The sequence below is a fragment of the Micropterus salmoides genome, unplaced genomic scaffold (assembly GCF_014851395.1).
Source record: "Micropterus salmoides isolate LMB-PRFRI ecotype aquatic unplaced genomic scaffold, ASM1485139v1 Ms_hic_scaffold_4, whole genome shotgun sequence".
Taxonomy (NCBI): Eukaryota; Metazoa; Chordata; class Actinopteri; order Centrarchiformes; family Centrarchidae; genus Micropterus; species Micropterus salmoides.
The window spans coordinates 14,083,365-14,105,802 of record NW_024043372.1 but is presented as its reverse complement, the minus strand read 5'-3'; the positions used below and the strand labels follow the sequence as shown (position 1 = coordinate 14,105,802).

The 22,438-nt window shown below is 39.0% G+C and overlaps 1 protein-coding gene across 1 annotated transcript; it reads left to right on the top strand.

Moving 5' to 3' along the window:
• Positions 1 to 153: 153 nt before the first annotated feature.
• On the top strand, positions 154 to 21,511 carry LOC119886022 (vesicle-associated membrane protein-associated protein B/C-like). Its single transcript, XM_038696476.1, has 6 exons — positions 154 to 410; positions 7,243 to 7,395; positions 13,217 to 13,320; positions 14,692 to 14,772; positions 15,849 to 16,028; positions 18,835 to 21,511. The coding sequence occupies exons 1-6, from the start codon at positions 353 to 355 to the stop codon at positions 18,988 to 18,990; spliced, it is 732 nt and encodes a 243-aa protein (XP_038552404.1). The 5' UTR covers positions 154 to 352; the 3' UTR covers positions 18,991 to 21,511.
• The last annotated feature ends 927 nt before the right edge of the window (positions 21,512 to 22,438 follow it).

Below are 22,438 nucleotides of genomic sequence, written 5' to 3'. Positions count from 1 at the left end.
TGTTTTAGCCATGCTCGTTCACTTGGTTTATGTTTTCTAAAAGCTGAGGTGGTGGCTCCACTGTCCCTGGGTGCACCCTGGCATCACCCATCATCACCCTGTCACCCCCCACCCACTGACTGGCTATGCAGAGGCAGTGACGTCACCGGGCTGTCTCTCAGTCCCTTCCTGCTGCATCACAACAGCCGTTAGTAGCTCGAGTAGCACTAGTGACCGGGGGGGACAGGATATCCACAGCTAATTTATTGATAAAACAACTCTACTGACGTTGCAACACTCAACAACATCCTGACACGGGGGTAAACGACAGGAACTGGTTGCAGTGCGATAACCCCGCTCCAGCTGTTGGGATATGGCCAGGCCGGAACAGGTTCTGCTCTTGGAGCCTCAGCACGAACTGAAATTCCGAGGTAAGAGGGGAGGGCCCGGCTTGGACGGGAGGGGGGAGCTGCCTCTGCCAGCAGGGTTAGGATGAGGATGGAGGGGGGCAGATCCGAGGCACGGTAACCAAACCGAGGAGAAGCTAAATTACTAGCTAACCTACACATTTTCACAATAATGTCCTCGTATGAAAAGAGTAAGGGTGCTCTGAAAGGACGGCAGGTCATCTGACATCAAGCTAGCTGGATTAGCTTCCGACGGCTATGCTAGCCAGGCCCTGTCACACATGCAGCAGCTGCCCTTAAAGCAGTTTACAAGTGCAAGACGCGAAACGCATGTGCACTGGGAAATGGCAGTCATAATAAATATGTGACAACATAATTGCCTTCTAAATGCATAACCTTTCATTGCACGTGAGCTGCAACATCCTTAGCAATTCTAGCAAGCTACCAGGAGCTCGCTCTGTGATTGGCTGCCTCGCACTGCTGGCCAGCAAGCTGTCATTTAATAACGTGACAGCTCACAGGACGAAATTACTGCTACTTGATATGTTTTAGCCACAGGTCATCAACATGCCCAGTATACTTAAAATTTGAGCTTTTACAGTCGTTAATTGACATTTCATTTAAGCTCGACATTTGGCTTCAACATGTCACGTTGCTTTAGGCCTAAATAATGTTACATAAACACATATGGGACTATTATATGATGTATCCATGTTGCAACAGATTACAGGGATCCTGTCACAGTTTGAAATATTGCACCTTCTACTCTCTGGTGTAAGATGCTAAATTGTTTTATTCAACATTCTTATTGTTAAAAGGACAGCCTCAATATACAGTCAAACTTTCACTATTATCTGTAGGGCTGCAACTTGCGATTATTTTCCTTGTCGATTATTTTCTCGATTAAGCGATAAGTTGTTTGGTTCATAAAATGTCAGAAAATTGGGAACAATGAAGATCAGTGTTTCCCAAAGCCCAAGATGACATCCTCAAGTCTCATGTTTTGTCTACAACTCAAAGATATTCAGTTTATTGTCATTAAAAAAAAACAGAAAATATTTACATTTAAGAAGCTAGAATCAGATATATTTTCTTTAAAAAAAAAGACTCAAACTGATTAATCGATTATGAAAATAGTTGGTGATTAATTTAACAGTTGACAACCAATCGATAATACGATTAATCATTGCAGCCCTACATAGTGAGGTTTGGAGATATAAGTTGTTGTAGGTCACCCAAATACAATGTGGCCAGTGGATTATGGTGCTCAAAGCAAAAATAACACATAAAAGAATCCACCAAAACTGGGTTTCATTGTAGTGGGATGAGATTTGGCAATTCACAGATTTGATAGATCACACAATGGATAAGATGACAAGTTGGTTATACTGTGTTTTTATGATAAATGTCTGTTTAAAGTAGCATAATGCTGAGCATCTAGTGCTCAAATGTGCAGCTATGGCTCTAACTTGGGTTTTTTACTATGGTTACAGTGTAATAGCACATTATACATACACTTACCATGTTAAGGTGTTGTTATGATTGAGCCACATGTGTGTTGCAGTTAGTAATGAAGTGTCTAAGTTGTATCAGGTTCACAGTCCTCAGCGAGCCTGTAAATACCATGACCAATGAGGTGCCCTGAAATGTGTGGAATAGACAGAGCAGAGGCAAAAATGCTACAATTCAGTTTCCTCCACCAAGTCTGTTATTTTCTCTTTCCGCCATTGTAAGACACCTCGAAGTGTATTGTCGTGTTTGTTTGTCAAGTTTGTTGTCAGTTTAATCTCGAGATAAGTAAGTAGGAACTAAAGTAAGTAGTTTTTTAACACAGGTTACAAAGTGCTTTACATCAACATCAAGCACTACGGCTGGGTGATATGGCCAAAAATGTTATCACGATGAAAAATAAAATAATTCAATAATTATCACGATAATCTCACACCATCATTTCTAAGTTAAGTTTAAAGGCTTATTTTTGCTCCTGAGTGAAAGTTGAAGTAACCAGATAGTAAATTGTTGTTTTAAACTATTATTTATGGTCAGAACATGACAAACAGTTGTCAAACCATGGATCACATAACAAATCTGAGGTAGAACATTTAATACAATTACAATTTCAATAAATATGCATAAGTAAAATAAAGTAAAATATTTTTCCTGTCCCTTTTCCACAACAAAATAAATATCTTAATAGAAAATTAAGTGCTAATTCATTTATGTTTATATTGTTATTCAGGAAAATTATATTGCAATAATTATTATTATTGTTTTATTGCCCAGCCCTATCATGCACAAACACAGAAGTGCAACACAGGTCCCTTTTACCAGTGAGAGTGCAGAAATAAAACTAGTAATAAGACGTTATTCTACATGTCAGCAGATACCATAAGAAGAACAACGTGTTAGTCTGTTTTCCTTAAATTCCTTGCCCTGTCTGTGACTCTCAGCCTCAAGCCCATTTCTTCTTACTGGAGACCTAAATCTTTAAAAAGAAACGAGTCACAATATTGGGAAATGTTGGGATTAAATTTTATCCGCAGATTAATACACATTTTTCACATTAATTCACATTTTGTACACTTGTATGGCATTCAATGTAACATTTACAGGCCCGTGACAAAGTGTAGTGTAATGTGTGGCTCATTTATTTCAAGTTAGTTTTTGGGGACTATAAGATATATCGGACATTGGTTCTACAGGCAATACTTGTTAATAGGATCAGTTTGTTGTTGGTTTGGGTCTTTTCATGGGATGTGTTGACTATGAAAAAACTGAATATCACCAGCTCCACCCATACCTGTAGTTTTAGATACCTTACACACTGGTGTAGAACGGTGGCAAAACCGGTGAATGGAAGTATGTTTGATGCTTTCCATTATATGATTAATTGAACACATGCCAGCCAAAGAGAGAGAAGTATATTACACAGATGTATATCAAGTGTCTAATCAGATGTGGTGATGTATAAGCGGTCACCAGACAGACGGAAGTATGTGCTTTCTCAGTATACTCAACAACACCACAAATCACATGCCAATACTCAGCCCTTAAGTAATATGTAGGCACGCAGTGTTGGACTTAAGGAAAAAGAGACTAGGTCTGTTAGTAGCAACTTGTTAGCCCTAAGCTTAGACCAACTGTGGGCCAAATACTGTTAAGCGTTTGGGACTGGACTTTTTCAGTTTTTATTAGGCAAATTTTTTCGTCAGTGGTGGTATTAAAACTCTTTACAAAAAAAACTCCTCGCTTTTTATCTGCTATTTATAAAATCTAACTTTGAAAGACGACAGCTTCACATATCAGCTCTTCATAATAGTTTTTAACTGCCGTTTGTGGTTTTTCGTGAGTTGGATGCAATCCCGAGAAACTTTCAGGAAGTAGTAGATCAGGTGTACTGTAGTCGCTGCCGTGAGTCCCTTTCATTAAAAGCCTTTAGAAGTCAAGCCAAGTTTGTGAGGGCCTGAATTTCCTCTCTGTCTTTGCTCAAAGGGGAAGGGAAGTGTCAGTTGCTCTGGATGTTTGCAGAGCTGAAACTTTATCTTGAATCTGGTGTATGTGCTAATTCTGAAATAGCTCCATGTTTTCTTGCACAGTGAGGGTACCTCTCTCAACTGCAAAGTATTTGTTCACCACTATAGCTACTATAGTATGTAATTTTTTCTGAGTTTTGAGGTTTGTAAAAAGTAGCATAAAATCAAGTTCAAATGTTATTTGGAGAACTGGAAGTTGGGCAAACAAACACTGGGTTCACTGTCAACATTTCAAGTCATGAGTTGTGCTCTTCCTAAGAATATTTTCACTGGCTCAGCAGCTTGAAAAACATCACCAGACCATCACTGTCTCAAAACCCAAATCAACCAGTATAGATGTATAATGATAAATTGGCAGGTAACTATGATGTGTGAACAGATCTTAATATGCAGCTGCCAAGTGATCGAAAACATGGGATGCTAATAAATGTGGACCTCTTTCATAGACAGAATAATTTATGAATAATATTTGGTTAATATGTTTTTTAACCATACTGTGAAAATGAAACTCAGTTTCCTTAAGTCTGACTGATGTAAAGTGTGTGGTATTGGCACTGTATCCATCTAGATTTGGGAAGTCACACAGTCATTAGTCATTGCCCCTCAGTTGACTATGAATTAGCTCTGCTCTCACTAGAGGTACTGGAAAAACACAGGCGTGACTAACGGTTACCAGTTAACTATCTGGATACCTTTCGCTGTGCAATTTCTGTAATGCCCTGTTAATAAAGAAACTGTTGCCAGAAATAAATTAATTACGTGTAACACTGTCTGCATCGCACGGGAGGGAGCGCTCATGTAAATACATAGAATGAGAGTGTGTTGGAATTAAACTGTGGATACCAGTGAGTGCACCCCCACAATATGTGTAATGTACCGATAATATCAAAGAAGACTTGTTAGATTTTGGGCTTTCTCCAGGGTCGATGCATTAGCCAGATTAGGTCTGCACGCTTTGGTATTTTTCTTAGTGTACTCATGCAAGAGCTCTTATATCCAACAGATTTTACTTTTCTGTTAATGTCATTACCACTCAAGTGAAAAGAAAACCTTACACCAAAATGGAAATTCAGCCACTTCATTCGTCATTAATGGATGAATCAAAGCGTTACACGCTGCTTGCTCCTGTGGCGGGTATTGAATTGAATGTGAACGCAATAACTATACTCATTAATCTGTCTGGTACCTCTGTCTGATCACGGACGTAATTCTGCTGGATGAAATATCCCCTTGTTTTTGTACTGAACAACCATTTTTGGTTTAACTCTATTTATTTATCTAATTATGAAATTATTGACAATGACAAAAGTGGGCCCCAGACAGTACATCACCAACAAATATATATTTCCTATATGTCTTGTATTGTCAAAAATGGGTGATGTCACACAGCTTTTGTGAACATGCCGGTTATCCCGAAGCCTCTCCTAGCTTTGCCCTCCTTCATGTACTCATTTCTCTTTAGTCCCTCAACCTCAGACATTTACCCAAGAGCATTACCTTTGACCAGTACATCATTTCATTAACAATAGAAATTATTAGATACTAATTAGACGTAGCTGCTGTCCACCCTGGCTTTATAAAGAGGTTAAGACCAGAGGAAAATGTGCCAAAATATAGACTTCCCCAGGTGTGGGAAAGAATTAAACAGTTAAATTAGCCAGTTTACCTGACAGTTTAATTCAAATACTTAATACATGTGCAAGAATGGAAACAAATTACCTTTTTAAAACTAACATAAAAATGTGTGACTTGAATGTGTGAATTGCCCTATTAAAAAAATAAACACTACAATCTAGTGCCGCATAGCTCTTTTAACCTTCGCTCACCTTTCAGATTTGGCACAGTGTTATTTTACTGTGGCTTCTGTTGTAAGGGTTTTCTGCATTATTGACAAATCTGTGCAGCTTAATGCATCTGGCCTTGTGAGAGCCTCAGAGAGATGTGGCCTGCATCCACAATGATAGCTGTAATTACTTGAAGCCAAACTGCATCAGCTACTCTGATCATGGTAGTGCAGTAGTAGAAACCTGTGATTTATAGATTTGTACACACAGGTTACTCTGTCAGAGTTTTGGCAAATGGATACTGGAATTGTTATTTAACACACTAGACATCAATAGTCGACATCAATCAAGAGAGCAATGTTAAAAGAAAAAACAGATGGCTTAGTTTGCATCCTTGACATATTTACAACCATTTTATTTTTAATATTTACAATTTCTCAACAGGGGGTGTCGCTGAGATGCAGTATTTTGGATTTTAATGTGAGAAACAGAGTGGAATTATTTATCTTGAGGACAACTTACAGTCAAGCGTATTAAAATGCTGCATTAGGTGATCTAAATCTAAATGTCAGGTCAAATAAAGAAACTATGCAGCAGAAAGTTGACATTGTTATAATTAAAGTCATATCCAGTTAAGCTTTGATAGACCACATTTAAATGTGTTAACATGCATGTCACATATTTTTAATTGGCTTTACCTACTTGTTTTTCAGTCATCTTATTTACTTCCCATGGTTTCAATAAACTCAGATTAGCTAGTTTCTGCTGTGTATGCACATAATAATAATATAGAATTAGTGTCAAATATTTGACAGAATGTTCTGAAATTTGCTTTCTATTGTGACAAAGTGATTCACTGTTAATGCTACCATATATTACACCATAATAATAACAATGAAGCTCCCGCTCTACTTTCTTTCTTGATATGTCAGGGTAAAGATTTAATGTTTAAAATGTTTTCAATTAGACATAAGACCTGTGTCTGCCTGAGCAAAGTTGTTATTTTTTCTGTTTGTAAGTGTTTTTTTTTATTATTCAAACTGGAACTTTTTCTGCAGCAGCAGATGATGGATTTGCATTTTGATCTGTTTTGATCATTTGCTTTGATTATGTTACTTTCTTACTGCTCAGCTCAAACACATTACGAGCTTCTTTGAGTTTGCATGCCAGTGGCAGTTTTATTCTCCGTCAGTTGGTGTTCATGTGTCATTTTCTCCAACCATTTGGCAAACAAGTTAACTGACGAATAGTATTTTAAAATGAATGTGTGTGTGGTGAGTGAGATCATAACTCCTAGAGTGCCTTTGGCAAACATCAAAATTAAAATGGATCTCCGTCCAGTTTTAATTGATGTTATTATGATTTAATGTGACTTGTGTAATTGTAAGTTTTGTCTTTGCTTTTTTGTATTCATTGCCAAAACCGTCTTTGGTGATCCTTTTTACTTTTTTTGTTGCTTCTGTTAAAATTAAGATGGCCATCTCTGGAGGACATTGTATACCTCCTCCTGAAGGACCACCTTATCTTCCTTCTTCACAGGTCCATTCTCAGACGTGGTCACCACAAATCTCAAGCTCTCCAACCCTACAGACAGGAATGTGTGTTTCAAGGTGAAGACGACAGCGCCGCGCCGGTACTGTGTGCGGCCAAACAGTGGAATCATCGATGCAGGCACCTCAATCAACGTCTCAGGTAAGGATCAAGGAAGTGGGACAGAGTAAAGTTGTCTGCAAATTTTTTCTTATTTACATACAGGCTGCTTTAAGATGGAGCGTATACTATTGCTAAAATGATTAGCTGATCACCAGAAAAATTATTTGACAGTTTTCATACGTGATCTTTGGTAAGTTAAATAGTAATGTTGAAAATTATAATTAGTTGTAGCCCTAATTGCTGCAGCAGTGACTTGTGAGACCATCTAAATATCACTGACTTTGTTTTTTATTTGTATCTTGATTATCTCTCTAGTATCCTAAAAGGGTTTGCTCTTTTTACATAAAGACACACGCTTCTCCTCTCCTGTTACCCAGTATTCCCCCATCCTCATTCCCCAGTCTCTCCTGGCAGGCCTCATTCCCAGTCATGCACTTTGAGGGAGACAGGTACAGGCTAGTGTTTCCACACTGTGCCACCTCTGCCATTTTCAGCCACAGACTCATTTTACAACCTCCCCTATCTGGTGTCAACAACTGCAAACTGTGTCACTGGGGCCTGCAGTCAGCACAGTCCGCTCTGTCAGTTGCCATCATTTTTCACCTTTATCAGGCTTAGAAAGGTCATAGGTTTGAGTCCCAGAAGCAGATTGGTTTTCTGAGAATGTAGTCATTACAGGCATGGTCTGTAACCCCTTTCTGTCCTATCTGTCTTCAGGGAGAACTCAGAAAGCGGTGTGCTTAATATGATAACAAGGGTTTGTGGGTTCTTATCATACAGGCATTGTGTGCTTTTAAATTGAAGACACATTAAGTTACTTTGCCAAAAAACACATATTTATTAAAGGCCCTGGTAAACTCACACTGGTGATTTTACAGATGTGTACAGTATTGCCTGACATCCATGTGACTCTGCTGTTAGCTTTGTTGCACCTAATAGGCCGAGACAAAATACAAATTTGTGCTCTAAACCCTGTGTCGGTTGGCCGTAGTTTCCACTCTCCACTTTCCATTTCAATTTAGCATGCAATACGGCACATGCCGTTTAATGCCATGAAGGCCTCTGTGCGGCACATACCATGTTTAGTAACAGTAACATAAACAATATAAACTAAACTAAATGTTTCACATGGTTTGTTGTGTGGTACAGTAAATATACTGTAGTGTCCTAGTGTCCACTTAAAAGCTGTTAAAAGAGGAAATTGAATCATAGTGGAGTATTTCCACTACATGTTACATTCAGTGCCATACCTGTCACCTCATATGCCGCTTCTACTCCATTTAACTGTGTTTTCCCGATCTTGCTGCTATATAATAAGTGGCATGCTGGCCACTGGAGTGCAATGGAGTGCCTCAGCCATAATGAAAACACCTGTGAGCATGTGCAGGGCCTTCAAATCATAACTAAGAACTGGTCACTATACTGTCTAAATAAATAGAAATAAATATTGTCTGGCTTTTGTTTTAGTAATATTTCAGCATAACTCAAAGGCATCCTGTGGCGGTTTGGTCACTAAAAGTGCTGTGGAGCAGGGGTTTTTTGAGCCGATAAGGACGCACATGAGTGATGCCATGCGAAAATGCATTCAGATTTCACAGAAAGTGTTTTGTGTAAACGTAACTTTTGTTATGTGTTCTTTCTTCTTGGCGTTAAAAGCTACATTACAGTTAAATGATAAAATCTCTGAACACGCCAGACTGTTCTAGCTGAGTGAAGTAAACACAGCATGGTTGTCATATCAACATTACTAAATAAAAAATGTTCTTGGGTTGAGATTCATTCCCAAAATAACACACTATCCATATTGTGGTATTCAGGCAAAATGATTTGTTATACTGATTTGTAACTTGTAATTTCTGCCCTGTAATTGTTAATAATGCAGCACAAAAGCTACAAAGACATCCACTTGCATAGAGTCAAAAGGGAACAGTCTGCTACAGGATACCTACTAACCCAAGATGTGGCATTATCTGGACACACAGTGCTTCTGAATCAACCCAGCTGTAACTGTAAATGTTCAATGTAGCCATGACCACTGGAATTTTGCTGAGCTTGATTGTTGGTGTGTAGCAGCATCCAGTGGGAAAATATGTAGCGTGAATGTTTCAAAAATGTGTCCATAAATGTTGAGCTTCTTTTGTGAATATGCCAGACAAACTTCTGACATATTCTGGGAACAAGTTGTCATTCCAAGGGAAGCAAAATAATAAAAAAAAAAACTATTCTTTTGTTGCAGTTATCTGAATAAGCTTCATTAGCACGTCCTTTCACTCATTTCTAGTTTGCCTTTGTCTTCAATGACATCCATATTTATAAAACAATAGGTCTGTCCCAATATTTAAAAGCTACCTTCTCTATTTCATCCACCAACTAGATTCCTGTCACAGAACTTAACCTGATTAGTGTTAGCTGATTCCTGCAAAAGTGTGGTGGATTGAATGCTGTTGACTCCTGGGTTATTTCCCAATAGGTTTACTGGTGTATAATCAGTATTTGTTTCCCACTTTTTTAAATAATAATGAATTATATGGACCCAGGAGAGCACAATCAGAAGTGTGAGATCCTGCTACCCTGAGAAGCCTGAATATGAATATGTTTTATGAGAGTTAGCTCTCACATCCTGGGTAGTTTTCCCTGCAGGCCCATATCTCTCGACAACTGTGGTTGACTTCACTCTCCTCCTCACTCCCACGCTATATTGTCTCGGTAGGTTTGCTGATCTTTGACCAGGTTTTTGTGTTGAGTAATATTGAACAATGTAGACAGGGTGCACCCTTTTTACAAGTGTGGCTTCTCTGAATCTGTTATAGATAGTGGGTGTAAGAATGAGCCGTATGGTATCACCTGTCATGTCACGTCTCGTTTCGCGTTACATTGTGTCGTAATGCTCAAAGCGAGTTCACCTTGAATCTTGTTCTGAATTTATTGATCAGTGCAGTGCTTTGGTCATTAAACTCAGACATTACCTTTTGCTTTTTTGCACAACATATGTTTGTTATATTGTCAAACACAGCTTTTTTTTTTTGCCTGTACGTAGAACCTATCGCATTGTCGTGACACCATGATTTTGCATGGAATTGAGCCATGAATTTTTTCAATAAATACCAAAGCTATAGAGAAGAGCTGAAACAATTAGTTCATTAATCAATTAGTCAGTTAGTTGATTGGCAGATAATTAATTAATTAATTAATTAATCTGCAGCTATTTTAATTATCAGTCATCACTAATTTTTCAAGCAAAAAATAACAAGACCTTGTGTGGTTCTAGCTTTTTAAATATAACGATTTGCTTCTTTCCTTTTATCTTTGCAAATGGAATATCAGCGGGTTTTATACTGTTGGTTGGGAAAAACATTTGTAAAAGCATTTTTAACTATTTTCTAACATTTCATAAACCAGGCAACCAACCATTTAAACAAGTGAATATAGAATTATTAATTGATATTGAAAGTAGTTGCAGACCTACAAAAGAGAATCTTGGGTAAACAATGTAATAATTAAATTCCGTATGTGTTGTCATTGTGAAGGAACAGCACCCATTGATGAACCTCCGTAAGCACTTCAACTAAATAGTTAGTGGTAAATCTGTTGTGAGCATCTTGTCTCACGGGACACGATTAATTACTGACAGGAAAGAAAGTTTTCTTTCCATCTAATGCTTCCATTCATCATCAACAAACAGGCAGGCGATTACAATTCTGCTTGACCGTGTTGCCTACAATTAGCCTCTGTGAGTTATATAAACGATTGCCCAGTGTGAAGTAGGAATACTAAATCATGCCATTAGCAGAAGTAGCTTTTTGTAGAGGTGTGTTCAAAGACTGTAGATAAAAGATGATTTAAATCACTTTTTCCCCTGCTGTCGCTGTGTTTTTTTTCCCCATGTCAGGCATTCGTCCAGGACCTTTTTTTTTTTGTCATTCACTGTTGCTCAAAGAACTTGCATGCTTTCCTGCTTACATTCTCTAGTATTGTCCCCTTGGACCGAAGGTAGATGGCTGTGCAAATTGGGTCTGACTCAAACAGGACGTTCTCAATCTGTTCATGCCGTCTGTTTCTGCTTTGCGATATTGAACTGCCCTGATTGCTGTAATGGTGCACTGCATCTCTGAGGTTTTCCACTCTAGGGGGAATTGGCATGTGCCATATATTAAACCATCCTGTCAGTTACACCGGCTTTGAAATTAGGAGGTCATTTGTTTCTAATGAAAGCCAAAGAATCACGCAAGACTTGTAGACATAGTTGATGTCAAAATATGCCGTTCAATTACACCCTCATTTAAAAACTGAACTCAAAGGAGAAAAAGATCACCAATCAATTGCCATTTTCATCCCCTCTGCACTTGAATACTGACATAAGAAAGCGATCATTGTAAATCATCGTTACAGCTTTAAAATACCTTCCCAGTCATTGGAATGACATTAAATAACACACCACTGACTGAGAGGACTGATGTGGCGATGGCTAGGATTCCAACCCCACACCTGCTTTTTGTTAGACCAATATGTAATGTTAAGAAAGAAAAAGACAGGATTGGAAGCTGTTAGAAAGATTACCCCCTGGGGTATTTCTAAATCCGTCAGTGTTTCGCCGTCATGGTAACACAAATTTAGAAATAAATCAGTTTTTCCGAGCAGCAGGGGCAAGCCCAGAGCCTTGGGAGACTTGGAGGCCCTACAGTAGTTTACCATTTGACAAATACAACAGAATTTGATACTCACTAATTCCTCTTTAATCCGAGGCGTGGACACAGAGTTGAGAAAGGGAAAGGATGGAAAGTTGCTGACAAAGAGACTTAACAGCTTAATCGCTGGCGTAAGTGTTGGTTTCATACTTTGGGCAGCAGATTTTACCCACAAATGATAATGTGTTGCTGTAGTTTGAAGGATACTAACAAGACTCTTTTTTTTCTTCTGACTACTTTTCCTGAGTCTCCTGAGGATGGGAAAACCAAATGACTGTGGACTTCCTGCTGATACTGTGGACGCTGGTGTGCAACCTTTGACACTTCCCATTTCTCTCCCCATGTGTCCTTTTAGTCCTACTTTTCTGTTAATAACTAAAGACAAATTGTGCATTTTAACAAGTTATTTTGGAATTAAAATACCATTGAATTTATAGCTTTGTAATATTTTACTTCTGTCTGAATTCATGAAGTTGAAATTCCCCATTTTGGAGATCATTGATCAGAGTTTTGAAATTTAAAAAACTTGATTTTAATCATTTTCAGTTATTTCAAGTTCAGGACTTATAACATATACATGAACATCCGTTACATTCAAGCCCTTCCCAAACACGTTCACACAATGCAGATTAAGCATGGTCAGGTAAATCTCTCTGTCTTTAGCAGTATATTAGAGTTTTTAAATCGTGTGTCTGTGGTGACATTCCTGCAATGGTGCATGGTGGTGGTAGTGAAGTGTTTATGCCAACCAGCAATGACAGGTTTGCCAGAGCTGAAGGGAGGAGCACCAGCTCAGTATGACAGAGTCTAAATGTCATAAGCGTGTATATTCAAATTATTATAGCCTTTCTTTGCTTCCATATCTGTGCAGTGTGAGCAGTGCCACCAAAGAGGGTTTGCCTCTTCAGAAGATGAGCAAAAAGTCACAAGAAAATGTGGGAAGCACAACAATAATTTTCTTCTTTCCTGTCCAAATAATTACCTCACGACCCTGCCCTGCCATCCCCTGGGAGTGGTCCCAACCCCAGATCCACTGTCCTAAGTCATTTTAACATCCTACAGAGCTTAGAGTTGTTTTCACATTTCTTTTCCTACAGGGTGAAAGAAAACATCCTGAAATCTTTACCTTATGTTTTCCCTCCTACGCTGACCATGACTGTCATTTTACATTTCAGTTATGCTGCAACCTTTTGACTACGACCCCAACGAGAAGAGCAAACACAAGTTCATGGTGCAGTCCCTGCTAGCACCTCCTGACATGACCGACATGGAGGGAGTGGTGAGTGTGTCTCCATCTTAAATTCAGCTTTCACCATTAGTGTGTTTTTTGCCGCGCTATTGTGTGCAAATGCTTTAAAACAAACACGCTTGGCTCACTCATACAGCGGACACTGTGATGAACTCTGTCCTCAATAGGACAGAAAACACATTCAGTGAATTTACCTGTAAGAGGCAGCTGATCGACAATGCCCAGCCTGGATGAGAGGTTGTGTTGCAAGCAATAAAAATAAAAAAAACGCACAATGTGCACAGTTGTGCATGTGATCTCAAAGTCGTCTTTGCGATCGTTGGCCAATATAATAGTAAATCATCATTACCATGACAACAAGTATTAGAGGATTTGGAGTGATAATGTGACGCACACTCACATAAAAAATACATACAGACATACATAATCAACCTGAGTGACAGAGAGACACTGAGGCAGAGGCTGAATCCCGATGGGTTATTATGCAAGCCTGTGACTGTAACAGAAGTTGGACTTAAAAGCAGGTTTTGTAAGGTGGGGCTGTAGGAAGAGCACAACAGAGATGCAGTCCTCCTGGGGGTAAATTTCTATCCATTGTTGTTTCACACAAGATGTGTAGTCGGTGAACAATGAGCAGATCTCCCTGATTAAAGTCCAGCTTTTGATGAAAATGTTGACTAAGAACACAGCCACAGTCTGAAAGAGTATTTGCAAACGGAGAAGGGTACTCTAAGAGACATTTTATACCTGGCGGCTTCAAAATTATTTTCACAGTAAATATTATATTTCTGTAGTTGCCAATATCTTGAAAGGTTCATACAATGTACTGTAATGCTTTTCCCACTTTTGATGATTTATTGAAAATAAATATTAAAACATAAAATGTATTCATTCTGGAAATAACCAGAATCTAAAATATAACTTTAAATAATATCTCTAATTCCACAGAAAACCTAGTTTGATAAGGATACACTGAAAGAGATATGTAAACTGTTTAACTGTGCAAGTGTCATACACACTTTAGTGTTGGAGAAATTAACTTGGTGATCTAAAAATCACATCTCAAATGTGTTTGTCAAACTTAACTTGCAATGCTGAGTCCCAAATCTAAATGAATGTTTTTCTTAAACTATAAAAATGCATGTTGGTCATTAAATGTTAACTGCAATATCGTATTTATTGGGGCCAGACACTTATTTGAAGTGGTTTACAGCAAACAGCTGAGAAGCCAATCAATATGATGTGCTATAAACATGTAACATAGAAAGACGCATGTACAAATGTTGCTGTTTTGACTTTTTATCACATGTTGATACGTTTGTCCCTTTTGCCTTGATTAGATATTAAAGTAATAATGTGTTAATACTCGTTTTCTTCACTTTTGGTTCTCCGTCCCTTCAGTGGAAGGAGGCAAAGCCAGAAGAGCTGATGGACTCTAAGCTGAGGTGTGTTTTTGAAATGCCAGCGGAGAACGAAAAAACGGTAAGCACACAATGTTGCTCCACTTGTCTCCTCGCCTCACCGTGTCAGTTTTTCGTCATCACTACAGATTACAGATTATTTTCAAAATCACACTAATTGGCTTGAGCAGGGAGCAGCAATGTATTTTTAATTGTTGACGTGCCATTCATTATCTATCGTGCTGCTGTTTTACACCAAACATAATGATGCTTTGTATTGCTTCTTTCTGTACAGTACAACATTTGTGTGCTTGTTAATATTTGTCTCAGGGAGGGGCTGCATTATTTATAGATGATGTTGTTTTCCAGTACTCCACCTCTTAACTGCTGTATGAGCATTCTCTTTCTGTCTCTATCTTGTCTGTCTCTTTTTTCACCTGTCCCATTTCTCTTTCCTTCTCTTTTTCTCATTTTTGCTCTCTATTTTGTCTAAGCTATTTCTATTTTTTTTTGCATTAAGCTCCCTCTTCATCCTATTCTCGATGTTGTCCCACTTTCCTGCACCTCCACCTCTCTCTCTGTCTCTCCCTGCCTCAGCTACACTCTGAGGCATCTACTTTCCTTCAGAGGGCTATTTTGTTCATTCTCACATGCAGTTTATTATTGTTGTGATCCATCTCAGACCCCCACTCAGCTGTAGAGACATTATCCTGTCATGATATGAGCCGAGCCTACAGGCTTCATGAACACAAGGAGCGAAAGGGACCCATGGTAGTTGTTTTCAATTCATTATGAGCTGTGCGATACATACACATGGCTGGCTCCAAGTCAGCACTGTGCACCACAGAGTCCGATAGACAGAGATAATGCTGATAGAAACCAGCTTGATCCACTTACGAAAGGCACCCTAGAGATAGAGGCAACATGCAGATATACAGCTTGAGAGGAGGCTCTGTGTTCCTACACGCCGTGTGTGTGTGTGTGTGTGTGTGTATGTGTGTGCGCATAAATACTGTATATGAAAGCATGCAAATCTTGAAACATAAAATTGAACCCGTGTGCTAGCCCAAGTCATTGGTCAGAATCGCCATGGAAACATTGTAGCAGCAACAGACAGCTTATTGGGTTATAACTTGTCATCCTGTAACCCACTTATAGCATGACATGGAGTCCAACAAGATGATGTCGTCCAGCTTGCTGAAGTCCGAGTCCTCCGCGCTGCCTCTGAAGTCGATGAGCTCCACCCTTGATGATGGAGAGGTAAAGAAGATCATGGAGGAGTGTAAGAGGCTGCAGATGGAGGCTCAGAGGCTACGGGAAGAAAACAAACAGATCAGGGTGAGTGAGACGATTCGAGGACCACAGTCAGTTAATTTTATATATTTATTTTTTTGTTTTGTTTTCCAAGACAGTAAACACAGGTGACAGTGTAGTCTCAGTCTCACAGACCAACCCGATCTCTGCAGGGTTTCCCTTAAGATTATTGGATAGCATAGGTGGTAAACTATTGATGATAAGTCCAGCTGTTCTTTAAACTAACTTAAAGTGAATATAGACTCTGTTGGGCAAAATGTGAATGGGTGATTATCAAACAAAATTTTTCTTTTTTTCCAACTTTGCAACTTGCTGCTTGGAATAATTGCTGGAAAGTAAATCTACAATGTGATTGAACAACCACTCAGCTGCTGAGCTGAAAGCTCACTCTCTAAAACTTAAGCCTAAACCTAATATTATATTTCATAAAAATGTAATTTGTTCTGACCTCACCATAGACACTCCCTATTTGTAAACTCAACCCCGGGTGAGCATTCAAATGTTGCTGTTTAGATTAGCTTTAAAGTTTGTGTATTGAAATGAGTAACTGAGTAACACTGAAAACAACGACTGAATATGTATCTTTGGCACATTTTCATACTGTAAAAGATGCTGGATATAAGTTACTGTATTAACACATCAAATGATCAGTCAGTAGGTTAAGAACTGCAATTATCTTTTATTATAGTGCCGGGCAACGATTAAAATTTTCACATGATTTTCTTGCGATTAATTTAAATGTACTGCTATATACACAAAAGTGCAATAACATGGTTTTTAAACACTTTAAACAAATAAGGTGCTTTTTACCAGCAGTAAAATAGCAATAAAATATTTCTTGTAAATCTCAACTTAAACATTAATGCAATCAAATCAAATATTAAGCCAAAGCTATTTGCCACTGCCAGAGCATTACGTTGTATCTAGCTTGGTAAAGCAAGTTACCATCAGAGTCCAGTTTTCTAGGGGGGTTTTTATGAACTGGTATCAGCAGAAACATTTCTCTTTTATCAGGGAGCAGCAGAAACGGTCTATGTTCAATCAGTATCAAGTGTCCCTGTTAGAGTGAGGTGAAGGGGTCGAGCAAGGTGAAGCGACAAGCGGGTGCATTCACGTGGAACTGTCGCGGTCATGCTCGCCTCATGCACACGCCCGCCTGCTGCCGAAGTTGAATTGTCTTGAACTTTATGTACGCGTTGTGCAGCACAAATCATAAAAAGAGAGACTGATCCTCGCTGTTTGTGAGTTTCCAGAATCTAAATAGGACATCAGGCAGAGCATCCCTGCAAAACTAGATGAAGGCCTATCAGGTAAAGTTATGTAGCCTGTAATATTAAATAGGCTACAGCTGTACAGCGCACAGAAGCCGTTGCCATGGTTACTGTCAATAGAGCGCCTGCCGTTTACTCGCGGAGCGCTGTCTTTCTCCCACACGCTGTATCCTGCCAAAGACTCCCTCCACTGCTTGTTTGGGTGGGATCTTTGCAGGCTGATCAACATCCCACCCCTCCTGTGACCTATGGTTTGACTGAGACCTATGTGTATTCAAGCCAGTCACCAACAGATTTTCAAAATAATAATTTTTTTTTAAATTGCATTAATGTGCGATAAAATAATTGTTGGCGATAACAACGCGTTAACATGCCCAGCCCTAATTTATTATGAACTAATCGTTTCATTTATAAAACACGAGGATCTACTGAAATCTGCCAATTGTGATTTCCCAGAGCCCAAGTAACATATTTAAATGTGCTGTTTAGTTCGACCAATAGTCCAAAACCCGAAGATATTTAGTTTACTATCACAGAAGTCGTTGAAAACCACCAAATATTCACACTTTCAATATTATAGTCACTGATTTTTTGGGCATTTCTGCGTTAAAAAATGACATAAAGATCAACTAATTGATGATTAGTTGATGTCGATCAACTAATCGATTAATCGACTAATCATTTTACCTCTAATACATTCTGTACGTTGAATCTTGTAACACACGGTATTCTTCAAATCCAGCTACAGGCTTAAATCAAAGACAGAGAAAATGTTATTCCACCGAATGGGCAAAGAAACCCGGCTTCATCTTAATCATCAAAATTAGCAGATGACATCACTAAACATCCAGATTCACATTTGCGTTTCTTGGTTATTTTTGTACTGATTAATGTTAACAATCAAGATAAGCAAATTAAATGGAAATTTATTTCACATTAATGATGTTGCGTTTGTGGTGTCCACCACCCTTTGCTGTATTCCTTTGAATAGAGACAGTAACTCAAGATTGAGGTTTGCGTTAAGCCCAGAGCTCGTAAGGCAATTTTGTAAATCAATGAGTTTCCCATCAATCAGTTAAGTAAGGTTTAAAATTGGGTTTTGTTAAGGTTTGATCTGAAATTAGTCTCACACACACACACACACCAAAGACAGCTAAGAGAACCACCACCACCTCCTCCCCTTTAAGTTCTTGCCAGAAGCAGAACGACTGTTGGCTGCTCCTGCGGCTGAGATTAAACTAACAGAGGCCCCCCCCACCCGCTGCTGGGAAATGAAGTGTGTTAAAGCCTGGCGCCTTCTGCGGTCCTCGGGGGACTGGGTCAGATGAAGATTTAAGCAGATCCTATTTCTTTCAGTTAGTGAATAAATACTGTCTTATCTCATTGACTGATTGACAAACTGAGCGGCTCTTCTCCACTTCTACATTCCCTTTTTTTGTTTCACTCTCTCACCACCACCCCTATTCCTCTTCCCACACTCTCAATTCTCAGTTATTTCCTTTAGCCTCCGTACACCTTTCACACGGTCTCTTTTGTTTTTTGTTTTTTGTTTTTTTCAGGAGGACGATGGTCTGCGGATGAGGAAGAGTAACATGATGTCATCTCAGCACTCCTCAGTTGGCATGAAGAAAGAGGAAGGGTTGAGCGCCCGCATGATGGCCCTCATTTTGCTCTTCTTTGTGGTGGGCCTCATCATGGGCAAGTTGGTCTTGTAGATGGCAGCGCAGTTCGGTCGGCCGCAGCATGCTTTCGGGGGATGAAAACAAACATGGGATGTAGGATTTTGCATCAGAAAGGCCATATCCACTGGGTGGGGGGTGGTACTAGTTTTGATTCAGTCTTATTTATGTAAAAAATTTCAAAAGTAATGTATGAGGGGGGGAAAAAAAGAAGAAACAACAATTCATCATCTTATGAACAAACCTACTGTTACAGGTCTTGCCTCTACGTAATCATCACATAATCATTCTGGCCCTCTTCCCAAAGTTTCATGTATACAGATGACTGGTTCTGTGGGCGGGGGGACATGGAAACGTGATTTAATGCTGATGTTTCAGACCAGTGGATTTTCTAACACCGGTGAGGTAGTGTTGGTGCGATTGAGTCAGTTTGCAATTGTGTGAATGTCATTTTAGTGTATTGTTGTTTCTTTTTCTAAATGACGGAGGCCAGAGCCTGTGTACATGTATAGGTAACCCCCCTCCACTGTACCATATATCCAGGTGTTCCTTCCAGCTAAACCCCCTTTAAGAAAGGGATTTACACAGAGGCGATCAGTCGGGGTTATACACAGGGCTATCAAACTGACTCCTCCAATCAGAGGCTTTGTCAAATCGGCTTGTCTTTGATTGTTGAGCAACCTTGATCAGTAAACACTATACCATAGGTATTTTTGTTCCTCGTGTCACTTTTATTTTCACTCTACTCTATTCCCGTCACCTGCCACTCAGTGCTCACCACATCCCCAGTTGTCAGAGGGGGATGTTTGATTGCATGCGTTCACACAGTGTTTTGCATCTGGACTTCTGAATCTAATTTAATTGCTTTTATAATGGTGAAAATAATAATGTCATTTGGCTGTAGGTTTGCAGAACTACATTTTCAGATTTTTTTTTTCTTTCTCTCTTTTGTGTTATGTTGCACTTTTTATGATTTCAAGTAATTTTTTGTTTTAAAGGTTGAAGCATTTAAGAATATTGCTACCCAAAATGAGCTCCAGATTTATAGGATTAGATCGTTTCTGTAAATGTTCTCCAGATGAAAGCCTTGCTTTGTAACGTGTTTGTGCAAGTTGTTCTCAGGCCAAGATGGAGGTACATACACAGTACATTAAAACACACATACACATATTTATTTATATATGTACTGTGCAAGTGTATCTGGAATAATTGATGCTGTTTTGAAAGCAAAGGGTGGTCACACCAAATATTGATTTGATTTAGATTTTTCTTCTGTTCACTCACTTTGTATTTTGTTAATCTATTAACACTTTAATTTTTAAAAGCATTTCCACACCTACCTAAAACTTTGGCACAGTACTGTGTGTATAAATATATGTATGTATGTATACACACATAGAAAGCATACATATAGTGAGAAACCACAAATGGACAGAAGGTGCGAGTAGAGGCAAATGGTTATGTGTTTCCTTGACAACATCAACAACACCAAGGTCCTGTCACAGTGTCCTAAAAAAGGGACCTTGGTCTTTTCCAGCGCTTTTTTGTTTCTCATACTTTCCTACTGAGCCATACATTTGTTGACTTTCTGTTTTGTTTGGGGCAAATGTATGTCAGAGATTAGCTGAGTGTTTTAAGCTGCCTGCTCAAGCTCTGCACTGCTGGTGAGTTTGCGGTTTCCTTCACTCGACTGCAGGCCTGTGTTCATTTTTTGGTGTTTGTTCAGCATTTATCCGTTGCATATTAATGTTATATCCTCACTGCATTTGAAGTTGTGTTAATTTTTAAATGCACTGAGATTAAGAGTGTCTCTCCTTTGATCTTCCTGCAGTTTACAACATTTTTTTTTCTCAAGTGAGAGGGGGGGAAGAGCTTATAGCCTTGAAGGGACCACATGATGACAATGTACTGTTCCAGAGGCAATGTTTTTTTTTTTAAACAAACAAAAAAACATACTTTCAAATCGTTTCATCTCCAAATTTGCATGAGGAAAAAAATCATTGCAGTGTCATTCTACTTTGCAATATTTGACGGGAAAAAAAAGTTGGTCATATTTATGTGCCACTTTATCCACATGAGATGAGAAAACAGGAGTCTATTTCCCTTTTGTTAAGCTGAAAGGGAAAAAAAGGACAAAACACAACCATTTTTTCATGTTAATTGGAGTGGTAGATGATGGATCAGACTCGTGGGGAAAATATTAAACTAAACATGATTGTGTGTTTCTACTGTATCTCTGTAAAGTTGTTGGGTTGAGGATGACTTGCTGCTTAAAGGGAGGGCAGAGCATTCCCATTCACAGTCCCAGTGTGGGTTATCAGACCTGGGTCACATAGTAAAACACACTACGCTGACCTGTTCTGGAGTTTCTGACCATCACCGTGATCAATGTAAACAGTCGGCAAACTGTTTTGTATGTATATAAATAAATAAATAAATAAGTCTATCTGAGAAGAAGATTAATATTCCTAGTCAAGTAGTCTCTCTGGTGTATAAAAACAACCCAACCTGGTTGGACTATGTAGCATCTTAATAAATTAAATGAATAAAGCCCCTACCTAACTGTGTGAAGTCATTTCCTGTCACGCACACAGGTTATATAAAATCACAGAACATATTTGCTTAAAATAAAAATAAAAATTGATTCTCATTGGGTTAGGGCTATGATTTGTGTGTCTGTCTTAGCACAAGTCTTTTTCTCTTTTCTGAAGCTCACATCAGCCCACTATTACCGCAGAGGTTTAGCCCTTTTAGTCCAAGGATGAATAAAAACTATTCTAAATTACAAATACACAAAAATTAAAGGAACAAGAACAATTGTGTTGGATTATACAGGTGTACCTAATAAAGTGGCCACTGAGTGTATATGAAAGCAAAAGCATTTGAGGGTTTTTTTTTTGCATCACATTAGCTTGTCAGAGTGTTTGCCAGAATAAATACCAGTGGACAACATTGTAAGGACAGCACACGCCCCATTGCAAAAGCAACAATACTGGCTGTTAAGTTTTCATACTGCTCTCATTACAGCCAGACTTGCTGGCTTGTTAGTCGCTACCACTTTGCTTGATTTTGGCAGTACCACAATTTGCAGTGGGATAAGAATGTTAAAATATATAGCTGCAGGGAAATTAATTACCTCTTGCATTTCCACTTCTGCAGTTGTGGTGCGGAGTAAAATAAAATCCTGGTGATTCATCCAGTGTTATTGTATCGGTAACAACCAGTCAGTGTTTCTGTCTGCACCTCGTGGTTGTAGCCAGCAGAGCGGAGTTTGTGTCAGGAACCCCCCGGGGTTCACCTGGGCCCGGTAGCTCCTCAGCTGTTTGGCTTGGCCACAGCAAGACACAGCTGCAAAGTCAGCGGTGGAAGCAAACCCGTGTTAAATTTGCATTTCTGTGTTCTGTAGGGAAATAATCTATTTCCAAGGTAAATCGTTTCAAAAATACTGAAAAGATGAAAATCACAAGAGGTTTGCTGCTCACCT

Excerpts from the sequence above, each read along its gene's own strand:
- LOC119886022 (XM_038696476.1), top strand. The coding sequence starts at position 353 with ATGGCCAGGCCGGAACAGGTTCTGCTCTTGGAGCCTCAGCACGAACTG. Across the intron at positions 7,396-13,216 it reads CACCTCAATCAACGTCTCAG|TTATGCTGCAACCTTTTGAC; the intron begins GTAAGGATCAAG and ends TTTACATTTCAG. Across the intron at positions 13,321-14,691 it reads TGACCGACATGGAGGGAGTG|TGGAAGGAGGCAAAGCCAGA; the intron begins GTGAGTGTGTCT and ends CCGTCCCTTCAG.